Genomic DNA, 24,117 nt, shown 5'->3' on the forward strand with positions numbered 1-24,117 from the left:
CAAAACTGTATATATAGATTCCTTTCACATGTTCAGTTTGTATTTCCTATGGTGAGGATCTGTTTGGTGATACCTCAATCTTATGTACTGCTGTGATGGCTCAGTGGTTAACCACTGTGACTATAGTGTACAGGGTCCTTGATTCAAGACCTGCAAAGGCTGTTTATTTTGTTTCTGGCCAGAACAGCAGTTGATGCATACAGAGTGCTTAAGCCACTTTTAAGCAATTGTAAGCGGTTTTGTGTGAAGGTAAGCAATGCTGACCTCCAGTTAAATATTCTTAGAGAGTTAGCTTCAGTATTGCTTAACCTATGTGCGTATTGCTTACACCTGCACAAATGGGCTTAAACCCACTTACTACTGCTTAAATATGCTTACTTCCTCTTACTACTGCGTAACTCTGCTTACTAGTGCTTACACCTGCTTACCATTGCAATAATTTAGACAGTGATGTCTAATGGTTCTTGGGCAGGTAGTGGATTTGGCACCTGTATGGATTTTATCATTCATTACACATTTTACCTTCCGTTTGTATCCCTGATTCCTGTGTACATGTACTGTATGGGGCACTTGTGATTATCTGTGGATTTTGCAACCTTATGACAATGACACCTCACATCTGCAGTTAATGCAGTACTTCAGTTCACAAATATATGTTATATCGTAGGTTATGCAACAAAATAAATTGATTTGACATGGTAAATGGATTGTACTTGAGTGGGACTTGAACCGGGAATGACTGCTCGTAAGGCGAATGCTCTGCCCACCACACTATTGCTGTACTGCTTCATTTGCATATATCTTGCTTTTTTATCCTCTTATGCCATTTAATCTGCATTAACCATAGCTAAGCGATGTGCAAACCCGTGCACCTACGGTTAAATTTGATCTGTTTCATAAAAAAAAAAATCTTCATATGTAAATGTTGCAACTATTGCTCCTGTACACTTGGGGGGATGTTGCTGGGGGTATGCAAACACCTATGAGCGGTCTAGCTCATTCTTACACCTACACTGCTGTTCTTGATTACAGGGGCATGTATATTCTGAGAGCTCTGCTCTGACACCCCCCCCCCCCTGCAACTTTGTATATGGTCCGTGTCCGTTTAGGACTCAGGCAGTGCACCTTCATTACAATGCATGGCACACTGCAGTCCTGCTCCTAAACGACTGCTTCCGTGCAGAACTAAAGCTAGTCTTGCACGGAAGGATAGTGAATCCGGGGGATTGTCTTCTAAAGTTTCATGTGCATGGTGTTCTTAAACGTCTGTGGTGCATTTTAAAAATAATTCTGTATTACATTATTTTGATTTTCTCACTTTGTTCTTTAGTTTCGCACCTATAACCAAATTTTTGATTTTTCTTTCATCTTTGGATACCTGAAGAGCTAAGTCCCATGTTTCCTATTTGTTATGGATGCTTTAGTGAATTGAGTGGTGAGAAGAAATATACTTTATTCAGTAGTTGCTGCAAGGAAAATTCCCCTTTCCCTGAAGTTGTCACCCTAGAGTTTGTTTTAGATTAGTAAAGCCATGCAGAGTGGCTGAGTTCTGTGAATAGTGGTATGAACTTTTACCCCGTTCATGACCACATATTTTGAATTCCACTGTGAGATGTTTGAAACACTATGGAATTTGAAAACTTGGCCTTTGCTTTTAAATCCAAGAGCTGTCCTGAAAAAGGGAAGATAAAGTAAATATGCTTTTAGGTCAAGGTATTTGACCATAGCTATGAACACTACAGTGGGTTGAAAGCTTGCAGTTTTATTTCTCTCGCCCATTGCATTAACTCACTTGGCTTTATGAATGTTTTACAGGCTTGATATATAACTAAAAAAATCAGTGTTTTATGATTTCTGAGAGATCAGTATACTGACTAATTCTATTTTTTTTCAGTGAAGAAATTGCTTTTTACAACGGTAATAAGAGAGAGAAACAGACAATTCATACAACTTTCCAAAAACTGGTAAGCTGGCTTCATTGTTTTGCTTAAATTTATAAGATTTATTCTTTATCCTTTAAGATTCTGGCCTGAAGGCTTCCAGTGTGAGGAATTACCTGAAACTGTTAAAACTTAAGTGGTGAAACTGAAACTAGTAGCAGTTGAGGAGGCGCTAAGACTGAGCAAAACATTGCAGTGTGTAGTGCATAGTCTGGCAAACAAACAGCTTTACAAATCTTTATGGATCAGGCTAACCCGAATATTATCAGGTTGTAGTGTATGAGGGCTACATGTGGAACATAGCTATAGCATGTCCTACCTGCTTTACAGAAAGGAAGCTGCATAAGTGGAATTTAGTGTTAGGAAAAGTCGTGAGAGAAACAGTGAACTGAAGAAAAATAAGAGAATCGAAGTTGAGACAACTGTAGCTCTGAAGTATGTTAAAGAAATGAAGGTTCATTTCCTTGTGGTGATAGCTTGCTGTTACATTTAAGAGTGAGAGATGGATAGTGTAAGTGACATGCAGTCTCCTTGATGGCTTTCAGGATCTCATTAAAGAGTATGTTACAAATGAGGAAGGAAGAATCCAACAGGCTCATAGGTTCATACTAGACTGTTAATCGGGTAGGTAATTTGTATCTTATCCTCAAGATCCCAGTTTGTCAAAATATTATAGCAGTAATAATTATTGGATAACTTCATCCTCATTCTTTGAGGGACCACACCAAGGGTAAATTTATGGTTTACCCATCCATTAGACCAAGTTACACTTAGAGGGGCAAGAAACTACCTTGATTCACAGGGAAATCTGATCCATAAACCAGGGATTCTTTGAGAGAGAGCGAGAGACAACTGTTTCCACCCATAGGTTGTCGAAATGCAAAAGAACTTTGCATTTGCCTTTACCAGTCACATTCTGTGCTTTTAGCTGGATTTCCAGGGCTTAGATTTCATTGCTGAGCTTAGAATAAATTCCCTGGACAGCTCACCATCTTGAATAAATGCATTGCATCTTGTGTACATCAGTGGCTGTTAACCTATTAAAAACTTTACCTTCTAGCAGAATACACAGTCCCTTTCCACTTGAAAGCCATTACTAGTAAACAAATTTTAGACTTTTTCTTGAAATTGAACGTGTCCAGTGCCAAGTTCAGCACTCCATACACCACATTCCTGAAACTCTCAGCAAAAAACATCACTGAACCTCTCACCCACATCTTCATTTCACCACTAGTTTTTGGTGGGTACCTACTGCTTTTAAATACTCCCAAAAAAAACAAAGCCTTCAGAACTTAAACACTGTAGATTCATATCTAATTTGTTATATAACAAAAATGTTTGTAAAACTACTATTAAAGCAACTCTTAACCCATATTGTTAAGTGCAGGCTACTTTGCAATCAAAGTCATGGCTTTAGAAACTCATTTAGTACTATTGCAGCACTAGCAATTGCTATTCTGCAGGAGCATTCATCAGTCTAAGGCATTTGAATCAGTGAGCCATTCTCTCTTACTGCAAAAACTTTGCAAATTGAATTTTGGTGAAAAAAAAAACATTTGTCTGGTTTCACAGTAACCTAAAAGAACATTCCAAATTTATGCAAATGAAACTTTATCCAGTAATGGGAAATTAAACACTGCTGTTTTAATAAACGATATCACTTTAGACCTCTCACATCTTAAAATAATAATGTATGCTTATGATGGTCTTTTCATAGAATATAGCAAATCAACCCAATCAGTACAAGTCAAGGTTCAGTCCAGTTTTCATGTATTAACCATTTGGTTATTTATCAGCAATCTGTTACTTAAAGCATAGCATTATTTATTATTACTTTATTTTATTATTATTTTTTTGCATTTTGTCACCTCTCAGAAACTGGTTACCTGCCCTTTTTCACTTAACTGATAACAGTGGAAACTGTGGTCCCAGTATTGCACTGCAACACTACCTAGGCCTCAATTTCAACTCCTCCCTAAATTTCTCCCTCCACACAGAAACAGTAACCACCAAGGTTCTCAGTCAGCTAAACTTGTGCTACCATATTTCTCACCTATTATCCCCAAATGCATGGACAGCCATAGCCAAAAGTGATCTACCAAAGCTCAATACTCACCAGTTGCAAATCACTGAAAGTAAAATATTCTTATTTCTTTTAGCAAAGGTAAACAAACTTTTCTCTGACCTGTTAAATCAAGTAAACTGGCTATCCATTACCAACAGGACAACCTCTAAGCTGCTCCACAATTGTTATTGCCCCCCCCCCCCCAAAAAAAAAATAAACTTTTTTTTTTCCAGTCAAGAAGCAGCCAAGAAAACACACACACACACACACACACACACACACACCTATACTCTCTTGGTTAGGACCAAGTTCAAAAATGCAAATGGAGAAAGTTACCTTTCCTAATTTGATTTTGCTATCTGGAACAGCCTTCCAATTTAAAATTAAAAAATAACCAAACATTAAGCCTTCAAAACCTTTCTAAGCAGACAGTTACACAGTGAGGTAAAATGCAGCTGCTTTCATGATACAGGCTAGCACAATACAATGCTACCGTTACTATTCTTTTTGTAGATGATAGTAAAGGAAATGGAGACGTATAGATGGTAGTTTTATGGAGGGCTTTTGCTTTAACGGTTGGACTGCTTACCACAGATTTAAAGGGATAATCCCAATGTTTAAAATTAGGGTCGGAATTAAGATGACAGAAGTCACGCCCACTTTGAAGCGTCATTTTCATTCCCACTCAGTGTCATTTTACTTTTAAATATCCTATAAATCCACAGTTCCAGTCTTGTTTCAGCTCCCAGGATAAACTAATCTTGGGATTTGTGTTCCTGTCTGACTTGCATTGGATTGGGGAACTATGCCCCTATCTCCTGGCTCATATTTAAAATAAAGAAAGCTGTGCCAGGAATAAGGGACATCAGTGTATAGTAATTTTTAGTTTTGCATCACTCATGTTTCTACAGATGTACGAGCAGCCCGCTCATAAAAAAGTGTATTTACCTAGTAGTATTCAGAAATCAGTACATATCAAAGTAGAAGCTGAAAAAGAAACAGAAGAGTGTGTCTACTAATGCTCCAACCTTCTGAAACACACTTGCTTTCTATGAAATTTCTAGCAGGTCAAAAAGTCACGACACCAGGCTAGTATTAAAACATTGAGATACAATAAAACATAAACGAGAGAAGTATGGTTTCCACTACTGTTTGCTTGACTCAGATGCTTTCTGTAGGTAGACGTCATGCCATAAAGTTGTTGTAGATGGCCAGGATTCACAACCAGCCCAGAATAAAATATGAAATGAAAAACAAAAAAAAATCAGTAATGTAAGGATTTGAAAACATTAGTAATGGGCTTTCTAGAGTAGCAGCAGCAATTTGGTCATAAAATCCCTGAAAGACTACTTTTCTCAGTTGGTAAAATGCACAGATCAAACTACTGAATGGTTCACAGGGAAAGCTGTTATATTACAACTGCAATTTGAGATGGAATTTGGCAAGCACCTTTGTAACTTCCATCAGGTACTCTTCCACCACCCCCCTCAGCCAAAGGTGAGCATGCAGAGAAAGGGAAACCTGAAATGTAAACAAAGGCTGAATCAAAACAAAAAAATCCCTGGGACTCTGCCTTTAAGTAATAATATTGGCTTTTTAGCAAATGATGGTGTCTGTCTCATGCTGATGTGTTAATGTCATCGAGAGGTGATGTCACACCACATTCATTCTTCGTATTTAAAACTAGTCACTTAAATGTCTTTCTTGTCTAGATCTTTTACCTGACCACGTATTTTGCATACCAGTTTGTAAACCGCTGATGTTTTAATATTGTTATATATCATCTTATGTCATCTCCATTTTACAACTGTAGAAACATGAAAGACGTTTGACTTGGAGTGGTACATATTACTTCTTTGAGAACTGCACTAAGTTCATTAATAGTAGTGATATAAATGACTAAAAATCTTAGACGTATACCTTCCCAAGGAAAAAAAAACATTAAAAGCTTGAGAAAACAAGAGACTAATAGGGAGGGAACACCAAAATGTTGAAGAGCAACAGTTCTTTGAGGGGAAAGAAAAATGTAAAACTCACAGTAGCAAGGTAGGGGCAAGACACCTAGCTGCCCTAAGTGCAAAGTGTTTGGATGCAGTCAGCCAATCCAGAGCTCCCTATTGCAGTGCCTGCTTTTAAAAGCCAATATTCCATTTCTGGTCAAACCTGAATGCTGTAGTACTCCATGTGTGGTCTAAACTGTATTGTCTGCTTGGTTGCTACAGTTTTTTTAATTTATTTTTATTTATTTTTTTAACTAAAATGTGAGAGATGTAGTGCTCCAGGCAGGCAGGCATAAACTGTAGCAGCAGTTTGCTGCAGTTTAAAAGAAAACATTTTTAGTTTGATTTGTTTGTTTATTTAATTATTTTTAAATAAAATAGGCTGAAGGAAAGTTGGGGGCAGGGCTCAAAAATGGGACCTGATTGGCTGGGGCAGGAGGAAGGGGCGGCATGGTGTGCATCAGACCACCTAGTTGGTGTGCCAGTAGAATGAACTTCCTTTTTTTGCAGTTGATGGAGGAGCTGGGGGCCATAGATCTAACTGTAATAAGCTGATCTACTCTTCTAGTAAAAGTAATGCATCTTCCCTGCTTTTGATCTGTTTTTTTGCTGATGTTGTTTCTCAGCCAATAAAGCAGTATTCTAAAAGCTCCTCACTACATAGATGAAAGGATATTTCATAATGGGTGCAGAGAAACTTGTGCATCATTTACAAAACACATGATTATGTCCCTTAAACTAAGACCCGTCAGTAAACCCTAAACAGTGGGGTGTGTCTGTGTGCGTTTGCAGTATGCTGCATCTCTAGTAGGAATTTAAACTTTTGACCTGTTGCTGTTGTAACTGAAGGAACTTTTTCTTTTTCCTTGGCAGTGGATTAAAAGCCATTTATGGTTTCCTCTAATACCGAAGAGGGAATCAAATTACAAATGAGTACCTTGTATTGCCTTTATTGATCAGACAAATGACCACTCATGACCCTTTACTTATTTCCCATTTGATGGATTCTCCGAAACTGGCTTTGGAATATTTTCAGTTTGTCAAGTAGTCTAAAAAGATGTCCATTTTGTTAAACAGCTGATGTTTATTCCAAATTGTACTTGTGCTAAGAGTTTTATTATACAGTTTTAAAGGCTTGTGGCTGGTAGCTTATTCCCTTAAGGGTATGTGTATTTTAATTGGGTACTGTTAACTGCTAGTTTCAATAGTTTTAAGAGTTACTGTTCAATCTGTTGCTAAGATGTCAACATTAAAGTGGTTTGCTTATTTTAAGGGTAAACAGTAGTTGTTAGTATTTTAGTAAATTCTAAACTGGGTTATTGACTCTGTGGAGACGGGAGGTGGTTTTGGTATTAGAATTTGAGTGCTACTATTTACCACTGTGTTTTATAAATAATTGTTTCAATTAATATGCTGGTGAGTTTGCACTGGAAGGCACTGGGCTTGGCCCTAAGTTTGGTGATTATCTGCTGTACAGTGTAATGCTTATTTGAGTATAGCAGATGCTGGCTGTTAGCCAAAGCAGCCATCCACATTTACCATATGCCTAAGGCTAGTCAACCCTCATATTTGATTTAGTGCTAGTGGTGTAGATTTAAAACCTGTGTCATCAAAGTTAAATAGGTGGCAGCAGTGTGGATCGGGAGACTAATAGCCCTTATCCATCACATATACTCTGGTTTGTAGTGGTATGGATATTGTGAACTGAACGTGTGTAGCCGGCATAACAGTTTTATCATTAGAAAGTGTGTGCGCCCTTGTAGCTACAAGGTAAATGTGTAGCAATAGACTTCACATATTGGTTATTTTACTTATTAGATAGAGTAGTTAAGAAATGGACAAATGGGCTCTACAGAGTATGAAAAAATGGCAGTGTCTCAACTGAGTAAGAAATGCAGATTGAATGGAGTCCAGCTTGCCAGTATGATCAAGGATGGTTTGATTGCCTTCTTTGGTTGCAGCTAACAGTAAAATTGGAAGTAGCCTGGCAGTATCTGTGAGAAAAGAGCATATACAGCAAAATGATTGTCAATCAATTCCCAGATTATGTCAAAATATAACTAGACCAATACACAGATACTGTGGCAGTTGAGAAATGTGGGGGGAGGGGTGCTTAAGGTGCCAAGGTAATGATAATGGAGAGGGAAGAGGAACAGGAGAGTAAGAATTAGCATAAAAGAGAACCTATTAGATTTTGCCAGGGTATTTGAGTAATGGGGTAAAACTTTAGCCCAGAATGCCAAGTTCAGAGTTAATGTTTTATTTGGATGTTTGAACATGTTTGTAATCATCATAAAATTGATAAGGGGCAGTAGGTGAAGTTTAACTCCACAGCTCACAGGTAAGGTAATGCATACATTAGGTAAGATGACTGATACAGATTGCTGTTGCAATAGTAAAGTTAGAAATGTTCTATCCAAGTGTTTTAAACTTGCTGCTGAAGCTTATAAGTATTTAGAGAACATTTGCAGAAATGAACACTTTAATAGGTGGCTAAGTAGATATGAAATACTACTTTTTAAGTATTGAGAGATCTTATAAGTAAGCAGTCACTCCCTACTTTACCTGAGGTCATGAATATTGGTTATGAAATTGGAGGTGCAACACTCCTCAGGAAGTCCTCAAAAAAGGTGGTCTTTAAGCCAGCAGGGCACAGCTGTCCAAGAAAGGGGGGTACATTGCACTGCAAATGGGTATAAGAGAACCCATAGGGGCAGTCTGAGCTGTCAAGACAGGTTCCCAGGCAAAGGGGGAAGCCATTGATTGTAGTCTTTTCAAGGTCTTGGAGTTGAGTGGCTCCGATGCAACTAAGTTGGGCATGTAAGAGCAGTGGAGAAATGTACCTACTCTTAAGCAATTAAGAGGAATGCCATGAGATTGTTGGGTTGTCTTGGAACTGCAGCTGCTCCAGATTATCACAAAGTCTTGTACCCTTTCCTGGTAGATGGTAAAGAAACAGTTGCTAAAAAGAATGTTGCATTAGGGAAATTAATTCTGCAGTTGTTGGGTTTGTGATTGATTAACAAATACAATGATTGGCGGCTCATCAAAATTTAGTCAAAATAACTTACTCCAGTGTTCACTGGAAGCTTTCTTTTATTTTGTGAGGAATAAGACCCTCCAGCCCCCCATGTGTGGGATCCCCAAACATAAATATACCTATTCAGAGGTCACACAACTGTGAAGAAAAAGGAAAAGCCCACTATCACTTTAAGTTTGTCAGTTTTTGTGCTGCTGGCATTTGGGTAACCTGCTGTCATTTGTTTGATAGGTTCCCTAGTACTTGTTCAGGCAGTACAGTTCATTTAAGGCCACTGGAAAGACTCCTGCTCAGGTGCCATTGGTTATGGTCAATTTGGAGTGAGCCATGGGCAGGGAATCAAGATAGTGGCTTTGTGGAAAGATATCCTGGCAGATATTCTAACATGATAATCTGACACTAGCTTTTGTGCATTTAGTTAGATGCAATCAAGCATGAGACAGTTGTGGGGAAGACAATGGGGGGAGGTAAAGTTAGTGTTCACTCCTCTAGTAAAGGTAGTTCACTTTAGGGAAAGAGCTAAGTAGTAACAGGATGCTTAAACCTGAGCTACAGCTGCCAAAAAGTACTAGATCTTCTCTAGAAGTTGCTTCTTCAAGGGAATAGATGGTTATCAACAAGTCTGAATCCTAATGCATAGTTCTCAAAGTAATAGATGTCCACTGAAAAATGTATTTGGCAGGATCCAAAAAGGGGATAGTGGGACAGGTGTAGTTCTCACATTCCACATTACAGAACTTGACAGGAGGTAGACAAGGAGACTACAGCTGCTCAAAAAGATGGTCTGTATACTGGGGTATGGAATTACTGTACAGAGAATGGGCAACTTAGAGGGCTAATGGGAAAAACGATACAGCAGCTGGTAGTCCCATGGACCTCTCATTGGGTGCTAATGGACTACTATTGTATACCTTTGATATTTTTGTTTTATTTTATATATATATATATATATATATATATATATATATATATATATATATATATATATATATATATATACACACACACGCACACACACACGTGTTTGTTAACGTCTAATGTACTTGCTGTTTACAACTGCTAATTCCTCTGGGAATTCTAAGTTGCTTTCGTATGCTTAATACTGGTTTTAAGCAGTTATGGTGCTTTTCTAAAGTGTTTTATGACTTGAACTGTGAAACTGTAGTTCTGTGGTGGCAGTTGTACATTAGGAACTGCTTTGTGCATGGCCTGTTTGGCTGTTTTATTTTGAAGTTCTGGCAGGAAAATATTGCATTTCTTTTCATTTTTTTCTTTATCTGTACGATATTTACTTTTGGTTTAATACAGCTGTAGCCAATTTTATTGTTAAATTGTGTTTTTTAGCACAATTTACTTTTTATTATTTTCTGTGAAGATCTTTTTCATTTCTGAGAAGGGAATACTTAGGTAAATGTTTCTTTATACTGTTTTAAAAGGTCCCTTTTGGATTTAAGGGAATATATTTGATTTTTTGACACTATTTAGACAAGTATTTTTTTATTGGTACTATGACTGTGTGTGCTGCTGTTTACTACACTGTACATATTGTAGAACAAGTCTTAGCACAGTTTAATTGTTTCTGGTGTATGTTATGCAGTTTAGCCCTATTTACTATATGAGGACATAGTTTATATTTTCTTACATTGCTGCCCTTAGTCAGCTCTTAATAGTTTCAGTGTATTATAGCTCTTAATAGTTTCAGTGTATTATTCTAGTTTGCATTATTCCCCCTGACTTGACTTATCTTGTTACAGCTGTCCTTCCATCAAATCCAGTCGCACCTAAAAAGAAAAACATCAACAAAAACATGCCTCAGCCTGTGGTTTGTGAATCTGTTATTGGCTTAAGCCAGCCCACAGACCACTTACCTTTTTTCCATGTCACCCTTTGGTTTGAGCCCGCAGCCCTCAATGGTTGGGGATCAGGCACATCCTCAGGGGCTGTTCTAGTGCCTGGTTCAGCTATGGGAGAACCGGACCCTTTAGATGCAGGAGAGATCTGGGATAAGAGGCTCCTTGACAGACAATATATACCTAGTTATTTTGCCCAGTAGTATAGTACATAGTGCGAACAAACAGAACCTTCACCACATGACAGACAATCTGGTTATTATCATGTATAGGGCTGATGTGACTTCCTTTCCTAAGAATGCTTTAATGTCGGCTAATCTCTGACACAATGTTCCTATTGAGCATGACCATGAAGCTTCTCTAGAATTCTCCCTGGAATGTCAGAAAGTTTGCAGATTCAGTGAAATGATCTTCTTATGAGTCGGACTTTGATGGGCCCATACATATCTCATTCAGTTTCCATTAGCCTTAAAGGGATAAAAGCAATATATAGTACCCTGACATTAGCTATGGCAACTTCAAATCCATACAGTCAATACTGTGCAGTAGCATGTGTGGTACATGCAGGAGGAGGAACCAGATTTGAGAATGTGCCATGTCTTTAACGGTTCACATCTTATATTCTGGATGTACAGAAGTAATTGATGTGTGCTTTGAACAAGAAAATAAATTTGGCTTATAAAAAGGAAGCTGGACCCATGTATTTCAGCATGTCTCACAGACATGGTATCTCCCAGAAGGGATGTTTATCAACCACCTGAGCTAATAAGTCAAGGGCTATGTCTTTTTGCTGGGCCTGTATTAGAACGAAAACCCGACTGAGCAAAGGCCAGTTGATTGACAGAGGGAAAACCGCTAATATCGAACCAGAGAAACTAAATGGGTAAAACACGTAAACTCTCACCAAGTGTTTTATGCAGGGGGGCAAGCCCCCCTGCACCCCCCCCCCACTTAAATATTACCAACTCCGAGATCGCACTACATTGAAGTAAAGGGATGAATTCCCTATGGCGATCTCTGTTCATTCTTACGATTTTAGCGTCTTTCGCTCTTTCTGTGTCGATCAACTGGGATTCGCTCAGTCAGGTTTTTGTTCTCCTAATATAGACCCCTTTTTGCTATATCATTTCATGAGACAGTTTGGAAGATAGGTCTGTCTTTCCATAATTGTAGTGTATAATGTACATCTTCCCACCTTTACTTGTAAGTCATAAGGTACTCCTCAAAGAAATCAGAACAGTGCCAATATAATTTTGATAGTTCCATCTTGGCCAAAGCCCATGATATTCTGTACTAATGAACCTAATTTCTCTTTCAGTATGGCTGTTACCTTTATACAGCAGGGTAGAGTAGTCTTTAGTCTGTCATTGTAGAGGGCAGAATTTATTTCGTAATTGCACTTGCTTTTAGACTCCATCTTAAAGAAAGCTAGAGACTTAATACAAGAAAATATTACAAATAAAAATAGATTTAGTGGAAGCACTTTTTCTTATTTCTGTTAAAGATCTCCTAAAAGGGCTAGTAGTTTAGTAGTTAGTGTGTGTTATCCCTAGTATCTAGGTCAGTTTCAGTTTGAGACCCTAGTACTGTCCTTGTCGAGTTTCTATTGAGATATTTTCTTAGATGTGGAATGTTTACTATGTTAAGAGTGCTAATTTGCCTTTTCTTAAAAGTGCAGTGTTCTTTACTTTAGAGTGTGTGGTCTTTAACAGTTTGGAAAGTCACATTTTGTTTGGGAACTCTCTTCCATCATGTCTAAAGACTCTAGAGAGAGAGAGCATAACCTTTCGGGCTTTAAAAAATGTCAAAAGTTTACACAAACGATAGCAATTACTGACGGACATGTCATTTGTGTTTACTGTCTTGGGGCTGTTCATTTGCAGGAAGATTGTACTTTGTCACTCCTTTAGTGCTAGAGTGCTACAGGAAAGGAGAAACAAATTCATTCTCAAGGGGCTCTTAAAGCCAACCTTTGAAGAAGCTGTACAGAGTGCTTCTTCGTCCTCTTCTTCTTAAAAGAGGGACAAACCTTCTAAAGGACCATCACCTGTTTCTACGGCTCAGTCGTAGCCTCCAGAAAAGTTATTTAAAATTTCTAAGATACCTACCTCCACAGCCCTTGGAACCGTTGGAGGTTATTATTGACAAGCCTGGATGTTCTTCATGTTTCACTGCTGCAGTCATCACATTTTGGTTATCCCTGCCAGCATAGCTCTGTCGGTCTGAATACCAGAGGCTTAGTATTTCTGCGTCAGTTGCTGTCGCTTCAGGACTGATGTCAGGTCGTCAGTGGTATAAAAACAGGCAGCCGACACCATTACATCAGTTTTTCTTGCTGAGGAGCCCAAAGCAGAAGCAGTTTGCACAAGTGCTGGTCAGCTGCTACCTGAGTTTTTCATTTCCGAATTGAAGCTGAAGTCTTCTAAAGCTAAGTTCCCCATTGGGGATTCGTTTTTCTTGCTCTAACCGATGTCAGAAAAAGTTAACAATTGTCTTGCCTGTGGAAAACAAATACCACACCAAGATTTTCATTCCTACTGCGTCACTTATTTAATCCCAGACCACGACATGTCCCACTGTCGCTTTTGTGCTTTGTTCAGTGGCAGAACTATACGTCATTGGTTCCTTATTGTAGTAGATATTTTCGCTGTCAGTCCTCGACTTCCGATATGGCTTTGGTAAGCCATCCGATAACCAATCTTCAAAAAAAGTAAGGATAAAGACAGAGACAGACCGCACAGGTCCAAAACTGCCACTGACACTTCCATTAAGCTAGTCATTAGTTCTCAGGTCCTCAGTCAGGCACTTTCACAGCCCCTGTTTGCAAATTCTTTAGATTTGCATGCCGCTACGTAGACCCTTTTGGAGTCCAGTATGCCATGAGACTCTTCTACTAAGGATCCTGTCAATGTCTCTACCTTGGATGGGTCCGGAGCCACTGAGCAGGCACCGGCTTCCGAGGAAGTAATTTGCACTACTGATACTTGACACAGACTTTATTTGCATCTACAGTTCTTTCGAAAAACTGCTGAGTTTCTAAGGCCCAGGGTACGAACTACACCCAAAAAACTGAAAACTGACGACCCAAGATCAGGCCCCTGCTTTCTTGCCTCAGTCTCAAATGCTTAAAATGGCAGAAGACCTTATAACGCTTATCAGGGAAAGCCAGGCTACCCATTCCAAAATATGAATATGAAGATCTGCAACCCCTCTCTGCTTATGAGGATTCTGATGCAGAGGAATCCATCCCTTTAGCCTCCCCACTGAGGACGTTTCCTTTGGGGAAACCTAAATACTTTAAGGGAGCATTTCCAATGGAATGTCAGGACTATCCTCAGTCAAAAAAGATACTCAGGGAATTCTTAGATCTTCCACAGCACAGACCTCTGGCCATTCCTCCTGTCCTGGATGTTGTGGATGATGTCTTTATGGAAACCAGTCTGACCCCTGACACCCTCCCTCCTGCTCCCAGGAAAGCTGACAGGTACTATAGAGTCCCTGACTCTCAAATTTCTTTTCAAAAATCCTACTGCTGACCCCGAGGTCATCTCTCAAGGACCTAAAGGAATCAAAGCAACTTCAGCTAAGAATCCCACCCCCTCAGATAGGGATTCCCGAGCATTAGACAGAAGGGGTAAAAAAGTATACATCTACTGCCCTTGCTATTAGAGCATTAAATTGTCAGTTCCATATGCTGAAATATCAGCAACATACCATGGAACTCCTCAAACAAAAAAAATATCTCCTCTCCTTGCTTGTGCAGAAAATAGAGGGTTACAAGAGTTGGTACTTTTCCGATGTTAATCGTGCATACAGCTGCAGTCATAACACATGGGTTCTCCTGCCGTCAGGCGGGTCCTCGGTCGGCCGAATTCCAAAGTCTAGGTCCGGCGTCGGTTGTCGTCACTTCTTCCCTGTCAGTGCGACAGGGGTATAAAGGAACCAGCCGACGCCATTTTCTTCAGTCTTTCTTGCCGCGCGGTGCCTGAAGCAGAAGCAGTTCGCAAGTGCCGGTCGGCCAGCTCCTGAGATTACGAAAATTTGGAAACCAAAGTTTTTTTAAAAGCTAAGTACCCCGTTAGGGAAACTTTTCTTGCCTCAGACCGATGTCAGACAAAGTTAATAATTGTATTTCTTGTGGGAAGCAAATACAGCATAAGGATTTCCATTCCCTCTGTATACCTTGTTTAGGCCCAGACCACGACGTCTCGGTCTGTCGCTTTTGTGCTACATTCAACAAACGCACTATTAAGTGTCGGGCGGAGTTCGCCCAGCATTATTTTGGGAAAGCATTTAACTATACTATGTCGTTGGATACTTCGACTCTGGTTTTGTCTAAAAAAACGCAAAGATAAGGACCGACACACGAGGTCTGCGGCCTCTACCGACACCACGCTAAAGCCGACTACACATGGTCCGGTTCTCAGCGAGTTGCCTATGCAGCCCCTGACTACCGACGACACTTCTTCGACGGTGTCTCCTGTGCCGAAGGTCACAGGCTCCTCGGCCCACACCCCGACTACAGATACCGAAGCCACTCTTGGCGTTGAAACTCAGAATGTGGACAGGTCCACCTCCACTCAAGGTGTCTTCAGACCTTCCTCTTTCTCCATCAAGGCTTTCACTAAGTCTAAAGCAGCCATGCACTCTAAGAGACCAGCTACACAGGGCCCATCTTCAGGCCCCATGCCTAGGAAACAGATGCTTAAAATGTCTGAGGATTTAATTACTCTTATCAGAGGTTCTCAGCCCCCACCGGACAAAAGGCCCAGAGTGGAGGAAGATTCCCCCTCCTCTGATCAGGGCTCCATTATTTCAGAGCACTCTGATGATCAGGAACATTCTTACTCCCCTTTTGAAGACTCTGATGTGGAGGAATCCATCCCTTCTGTATCCCCCCTGAGGATTACTCATTTGGGGAAACTTTGCATACCTTAAGGGAACACTTCCACTGGGAAGGCCAAGATTATTCAGATTCCAAGAAAAGGCTCAGGGAATTTCTCTTGCTACCTCAGCACAGGCCTCTGGCTATACCTCCTGTCTTGGACATCCTAGATGATGTTTACTCGGAGGCCTGCCTTAACCCGGACTCTCTACCTCCAGCTCCAGTTAAGCCTGACAGGTACTACAGGGTTCCTGACTCACACCAATTTCTATACAAAAGCCATGCTGCTGACCCAGAAACCATCTCACAGGGCCCCAAGGGAGTTAAGGCCTCCATTGCTAAAAATCCATTACCTTCCGACAGAGATTCCAGATCCTTAGAAAGGTGGGGAAAAAAGGTATATACCTTGGCTACCTTATCCATGAGGGCCTTAAACTGTCAGTTTCATATGCTAAAATACCAACAGTTTTTGTTATCACAATTGAAAAGTAAAATGTCACAACCTGAACAACCAGACTTGAAGGAGTTGTAAGATTTGATGCATAGTGCAGAACAGGTGGGTAAGCATACCTTACAATGTGGTTTTGATGCTCTAGAGGCTTCATGTAGAGCTGCTGTTACAGGATCAGTCATACGTAGGCATGCCTGGCTCAAGGAACAAGCCTTGCCTGACCATGTCAAAGCTAAATTACTAGACGCCCCTTTTCAAAAGGATGTACTATTTGGTGCTAATGCTGAGGAGGTATTAAGGAAAATGGAGGAAAAGGCTAAATCAATGCAAACTGTGAAAGAATTTCTACAGGTACAACCCCCACGTTTTAGTAGAAATTGGCCTTCCAAAAACTGGTCCTTTCCTGCCACGGACAGACCCCAAAGAGGCAGATACAGGCGCCCGAGGGGCAGAGGACAATCCCAAGGATCGTTCAGAGGCAGACAATGGCAAGCTCCTACACAGAGGTGGTGAGGATAACTCGCAATCTTTCAGAAAGCAAACCCAATGACTTCCCCTTTGCATGCCAACCAAGTCTCAAATGGCAGCCCCCTTAGGAGGAAAGCTGGCATTATTTTCAAAAAATTGGCATATTGTCACAAAGGACAAATGGATCCTGGACATTATAAACAGAGGCTACAAATTCCATTTTCACACCCTTCCAAAAAAGACATGCCAAACCTGCCACACAATCAAAGGGCAGAGGCACAAAGGCAAATTACAGATCTCATAAACATGAAAGCTTTTCAAGAGGTACCTACGCACGAACAAGGTCAAGGTTTTTATTCCAGGCTATTTCTGGTGCCAAGGAAGGGAAAAGATTGGAGACCTATTTTGGACCTATCCATCCTAAACACATTTCTACTTGTACAAAAATTCAAGATGCTCACTCTACAGCAACTTCTTCCCATGCTGGGCAAGGAGTCTTGGCTGGTAACATTGGACCTCAAGGAGGCATACCTGCATGTCCCAATCAGACAAAATTGCAGAAGGTACCTCAGATTTCCTGCAGGTTCAACCCATTATCAATTCTCTGCATTGCCCTTTGGCTTATCTACTGTGCCCAGAGTATTCACGAAATGCCTGGCATCAGTAATTGCCTACTGCAGACTTCAAGGGATACAAATATACCCCTATTTGGACGACTGCCTGATCCAAGCGGACAGCAAGCACATTCTTATGAAACATCTGGCTTATGTAATAATGTTGTTGAACTCTCTGGGATACCCAGTCAACAAAAAGAAATCAAGGCTAATACCCTCTCTGAAGATAATTTTCCTGGGTGCCAATTTGGACACAAACACCCAGATGGCCTACCTCACGCCAGAGAAGCAGGGGTAACTAATTCAATACTTCAGAACACTAGCAAATTGCACCAGGCTGACTGCAAGGAAAATCCTGCAGGCTCTGGGATTCATGGCATCTTGCATCTTACTAATCCCATGTGCAAAGCTGCATATGAGGAAACTACAATGGTACCTGAAAAACATATGGTCTCAACACAGCCACAGTTTGGAAACAATAATACCACTAATTCCATGTCTAAAAAAGGAATTTCTGTGGTGGGCTCAGGCATGTCAAACAAACACAGGTCTTCCATTCAGCAAGCCTCAAGCAAATCAAGTCATCACAACAGACGCCTCGGACTATGCCAGGGGGGCGCACATGACAGATCGCTGCATTCAGGGCAAATGGTCCCAAAAAGAAAAGCACCTTCACATCAATCAAAAAGAAATGCTAGCAGTAATAAATGCTATTATAGCTTTCAAGGACCTTCTACAACCAGGTCAACTATTGATAAGAACGGACAACACCACAGTTATGTGGTACATAAACAAACCAGGAGGAACACATTCTTACCCCTATGCAGACTGGCCATGTCACTTTGGAACATGGCCATGGACTTACAAATGGAACTACAAGCACAGTACTTGCCAGGCAAGGAAAACACGCTGGCAGACAACCTAAGCAGGAATATGACAGATCCACACGAATGGAAATTGCGTCCAAAAGTTTTTACAGAAATAATCCAAGAATGGGGAAGGCCAGACATAGATCTCTTTGCCTCCCACAAAAATCATCAATTGACAAAATTCTGCTCAAGGATTTTCCATCCAAAGGCCTGGAGAGTGGACGCTGTCTCTTTCAGTTGGACATCAATGACAGTTTATGCCTTCCCACCTCTTCCTCTGCTGCCCAAAGTTCTATTGAAAACCAGAGCAGACAGACCAAAGATGATTCTCATTGCTCCGGACTGGCCAAGGCAACACTGGCACCCACTCCTGAGGAGCCTGACTCATTCCCCACCATGGACCCCTGCCTCTAATGCCTCTTCTGACTCAGCACAGCTTCAAAACTCTTCACAGCCAGCTAAACACTCAATCTAGCTGCATGGAAGATTCCTTAGCATCACAACAGGCCCTATTCTCCAAGGAGGTGCAGGATGTCATTTTGGAGGCCAGAAGGCCATCAACTAGAAAAGCTTACTCCGCAAAATGGAAACGTTTCTGTGTCTGGAATGAGAAAAAGGGCCAGGATCCTGGAAAACTGAATTTACCTCAAATACTACAATATTTGTCTGAACTGCTAAGCAATGGACTTTCATTCTCCTCCATCAAAATCCATGCCTCAGCCATTTCTGCAGAATACAACACTGATCCACCTTTATTCTCTCACCCTCTCTTAAGACAGTTCCTCAGAGGGGCTAAGAATTTAAGACCTCCAAGGAAACGACCAATACCTGCTTGGGATCTTAATTTCATTCTGGAAAAACTGACCTTTCCTTCCTTTGAGCCAGCTGCCTCATCAGATTTGCAATATTTGTCCTGGAAAACAGCTTTCCTTCTGGCTATCACCTCAGCTCGTAGAGTTTCAGAACTACAGGCTCTCATGGCTGTCCAGCCTTTTATCTTCCATCAGGACAGAGTTTCCTTACGAACCAACCCATCCTTTATGCCTAAAGTGGTATCCAGGGTAGCTTTAAATCAGGCCATACATTTACCTACTTTTTATCCTAATCCTCAAAACAAAGGGGAGAGATTTCTACATTCCTTGGACATCCACAGACAACTGCGTTATTATTTGGACAGAACAAAGCCTTTCAGAAAATCAGAACAGCTCTTTGTGTCCTATGCGGTAGGAGCTCAAGGAAAGCCAATTTCCAAACAGACTATCTCAAAATGGATAGCCCACTGCATACGCTTTTGCTATTCCTTTCATGGCAAAACTGTACCTACAGGCATTAGGACTCATTCCACCAGGGCCACAGCCACCTCTGCAGCCTTCCTCAGTGGAGTTCCTACCAAGGATATTTTGGAAGCAGCCACTTGGAGTTCTGTGCATACCTTCTACAAGCACTACAACCTACCATTATACTCCAAATCTAGAGCAGGCTTTGCCACTGCAGTCTTGCAGGGCATTTTGGCTCCTCCTAGATGTCCTTCAAGGATGCATCTGCAGTCATAACAAATGGGTTGTCCTGTCGTCAGGCAGCCCTTCGGTCGGCCGGATTCCAAAGTCTGGGTCTGGCCTCGGCTGGTGTCGCACTTCACCCGACATCATCTCTGCTGGTCTTCGGGTATAAAGGCATCAGCCGACGCCATTTTCCTCCGTCTTTCTTGCCGCGTGGCGCCCGAAGCAGAAGCTGTTCGCAAGTGCCGGTCGGTCAGATCCAGAGATTACTGCTACCGAATACTACTTCGAAGACTTCTAAAAAGCTAAGTACCCCGTTGGGGACTCTTTCTTGCCTCAGCCGATGTCAGAAAAAGTAAATAACTGTTTAACTTGTGGGAAACAAATACCTCATAAAGATTTCCACTCTTACTGCTTACCTTGTTTAGGCCCAGACCACGACGTAGCAGCCTGTTTAGCCTGTGCTTCCTTCAACCGACGAACGCTTAGGCGTCGGTCGGAGTTTGCTGAACAGTTTTTCGGCTCAGATTTTGCGTACATTATGCCGTCGGATCCTTTGACTTCTCAAATTGTTAAAAAACGCAAAGAAAAAGACCGACACTCGCGGTCCGTGGTTTCGCGAAACCACGGTTAAGCAAACGAGTGTCTCTGTTTCGGCCGAAATCGAGCAAACGGGTCAATCTTCAGCCGAATCCATGACTACTACCGAGGCTCCTGCTACCCTAGTTGAATCGGCATCTGAAGTTTTGCCTACTAATGTGGTTCCTATAGAATTATCAGACACCATCCCTTTGGATGTCTCTACCCCAGCACGTGGTGCTGCTAGGCCTCCTGCAGCCATGTCTATTAAGGCCTTTGCCAGGGCTAAAGCAGCCAAAACTGCAAAATCAGTGCCTGTTAAGCCCCCCTCACACAGGCCCAGTTCCAGTTCTCAAATGCTTACTCTGGCAGAGGATCTCATCTCTTTAATAAGGGGATCCCAATCTCACCCAGACAGGGCCTCTCAGCCTCCAGAAGAGACCTAGAGCAGAGCCCCCAGAGCCAGTGTCCTCAGATGATTCTTCTGATGATTCAGACATTACAGACCATCCAGAGGCTCCTTTTCTACTTATGAAGATTCCGATGCTGAAGAATCTATTCCATCTGCCTCTCCACCAGAGGAATTTTCCTTTGGGGAAACCTTACATGCCATGAGAGAGCAATTCCAATGGCAGGGGCAAGATTTCTCAGATTCAAGAAAAGGCTTAGGACCTTTCTACACTTACCGCAACATAGGCCCTTAGCTATACCTCCAGTTCTGCCTGTTGTGGATGATGCATTTAATGATGTTTGCACTGCTCCTGATACTTTACCTCCAGCCCCTGCCAAACCAGATAGGTTTTACAGGGTACCGGACACTCATCACCACCTATACAAGGCCCCACTTGCAGACCCTGAGACCATCTCCCAGGGGCCTAAGGCAGTAGCTTCGACCTCAGCAAAAAACCCTCTCCCTTCTGAAAGGGAATCCAGGTCCTTAGAGAGATGGGGTAAAAAAGTTTACACCTCTGCTACTCTCTCAGCTAGAGCTTTGAACTGTCAGTTTCATATGATCCAATACCAAGAGTTTATGCTTGATCAGTTAACTAAGAAACTGTCCTCTGATGACTCCTTAGATAAGAAATCTGTTTTAGAAATGGTGAATAACATTCAGCAGGTTAGTAACCATTCTTTAAAATGTGGCTATGATGCACTGGAGGCTTCATTTAGATCAGCCATGACTGGCACAGTTATAAGAAGGCATGCATGGTTGAAAGAACAGGTCTTGCCGGATCATGTTAAAGCAAAGCTGTTGGATGCTCCTATGGATAAGGCCAGTCTATTTGGTTCTCCTGCTCAGCAAGTAATGAAGAAAATGGAAGAGAAGGCAAAATCTGTACAAACAGTTAGATTTCTTACAGGTTCAGCCCCCAAGGTTTAGCAGGAACTGGCCTTCCAAAAATTGGTCCTTTCCAGACTCCTCTAAATCTCAGAGAGGCAGGAATAGACGTTCCAGAGGCAGAAATCAATCCAGAGGAGGTGCCTACAGAGGACGCCAGTGGCAAGGCAATAACCAGCGAGGCACAGACACAACCACTGCCACTGCAACAGGACAATCACAGTGACTTGGCTCTGACACCGCCTACCAGGGAACAAATAGCAGCACCTTTAGGTGGAAAGTTAGCCTTATTTTCAAAAAATTGGCACTATATCACAGAAGACAAGTGGATTTTGCAGACTATAGACCAAGGCTACAGGTTTCACTTCCACACCTTACCAGTAAAAAAGAGGAATGCCAAACCTACCTCCAAATCAGAAAACAGAAGCTCTACAGCAGATAGCTCAATTAACAAAGATGAGAGCTGTGGAAAGAGTACCACCAACAGAACAGGGCAAAGGATTCTACTCCAGACTCTTCCTAGTACCAAGAAAAGAGAAAAGTTGGAGACCTATTCTCGACCTGTCCTTAAACACATTCATCATTGTCCCAAAATTCAAAATGCTGACCCTACAGCAACTTCTTCCCATGCTGGGCAAGGAGTGTTGGCTGGTAACTCTAGATCTCAAGGAGGCATACCTGCACGTCCCCATACGACCAAATTGCAGAAGATACCTCAGATTTCTTGCAGGATCAGAGCATTATCAATTCTCAGCATTGCCCTTTGGCTTATCTACTGCACACAGAGTATTCACAAAATGCCTGGCATCAGTAATCGCTCATTGCAGGCTACAGGGAATCCAAATTTATCCATACCTGGACGACTGCCTGATACAAGCGGACAACAAAAGCAAGCTGACAAAAGACTTACAAAGAGTCATTTGCTTACTACAAGCCCTGGGATACACAGTCAATTTAAAAGTCAAGACTAATACCATCCCAAACAAAAACATTCTTGGGTGCAGAATTGGACACAGTAAAACAGATGGCATTCTAACTGCAGAAAAACAAGAACAACTCCTCATTACTTCTTGGCATTAACAAAGCAGAACAAACTAACAGCAAGGAAAGTACTGCAGGCCTTGGGCTTCATGGCATCATGCATAATCCTGGTCCCCATGCCAGATTGCATATGAGAAAACTACAGTGGTACCTAAAGAATTTATGGTCTCAACACAGGCACAGCTTAGAAACCGAAATACCACTAATCCCATGCCTGAAACAAGAGTTCCTATGGTGGGCTCAAGCATGCCAGTCAAACCCAGGCTTGCCCTTCCACAACTTTCAAGCAAGCCAAACCATCACAACAGACGCCTCAGACCTAGGTTGGGGGGCCCACATGCTGGACAAATGCATACAAGGATTATGGACCCCAGATCAACTGCACCTGCACATAAATCAAAAAGAAATGCTGGCAGTAAAACTAGCAATCCAGAATTTCAGACCATTCCTCAAAGAAGGCCATTTGATGATAAGGACAGACAACACCACAGTCGTGGTACATCAACAAACAGGGAGGCACTCATTCATGCCCCCTATGCCAAATGACTCTGGACCTATGGAATATGGCTCTGAGCTACAACATTCACTTACAGGCAATATTTGTACCGGGAAAAGAAAACATCCTAGCAGACATGTTAAGCAAAACTACCTCGGATGCTCACGAATGGATGCTACACCCGGACATCTTCAAGGCCATCACACAGAAATGGGGAATGCCACAAATAGACCTATTCACATCCCCACTCAATCACCAGCTCAAGAAATTCTGCACAAGGACATACCACCCACTTGCATGGAAGGTGGACTCTCTATCCTTCAGTTGGAAAGGCCTGACAGCATATGCATTCCCACCTCTTCCTTTGATGCACAAGATACTACTGAAAATCAAAGAGGCGTCAAGGATAATTCTGATAGCTCCAAATTGGCCAAGACAACACTGGTATCCATTGCTGAGGAGCATGTCACGGGGAGAACGCGGACACTACCCTGATGCCTTTGATGTTAACTCAGATCGACTACAACATCATGCATCCAAATCTAAAAACTCTGCAACTAACTGCCTGGAACATTACATAACAGCAACTAACCCAGATTTATCCCAAAGGGTTAAAGACATTATCCTGAGGCCAGACCTTCTACAAGAAGGAACTATGCAGGGAAATGGAAAAGGTTTCTCATTTGGAGCACTGAAAGAGGAAAAGATGTGTCAAAGATAGATATTGCCAACATCCTGGAGTATTTGGCAGAGCTTCTCCATACAGGCCTGTCCTATTCCTCCATCAAGATACATGCATCAGCTGTTTCTGCAGAATACAGCTTCGATCCCCCTGTCTTCTCACATCCTCTACTCAGGCAGTTCCTCAGAGGAATCAAGAATGTAAAACCTCCTAGGAAACCACCATTACCAGCATGGGACTTGAACTTTGTGCTAGAAAAATTGACACTCCCTCCATTCGAACCAGCAGCAACAGCAGAT

At 41.6% G+C, this 24,117-nt stretch overlaps 1 protein-coding gene across 1 annotated transcript in view; it reads left to right on the plus strand.

The window, feature by feature from the left end:
• ABCD3 (ATP binding cassette subfamily D member 3) overlaps window positions 1-24,117 on the plus strand; it is a 1,370,685-nt gene that overhangs the window by 902,869 nt on the left and 443,699 nt on the right. Inside the window, exon 10 of the mRNA XM_044085690.1 lies at window positions 1,895-1,964. Coding sequence (XP_043941625.1) covers window positions 1,895-1,964 — 70 coding nt within the window. The remainder of the gene's footprint in view (window positions 1-1,894; window positions 1,965-24,117) is intronic.

This window comes from Protopterus annectens, chromosome 10.part0, assembly GCF_019279795.1.
Source record: "Protopterus annectens isolate FY-2018-M chromosome 10.part0, PAN1.0, whole genome shotgun sequence".
NCBI classification, from domain to species: domain Eukaryota; kingdom Metazoa; phylum Chordata; order Ceratodontiformes; family Protopteridae; genus Protopterus; species Protopterus annectens.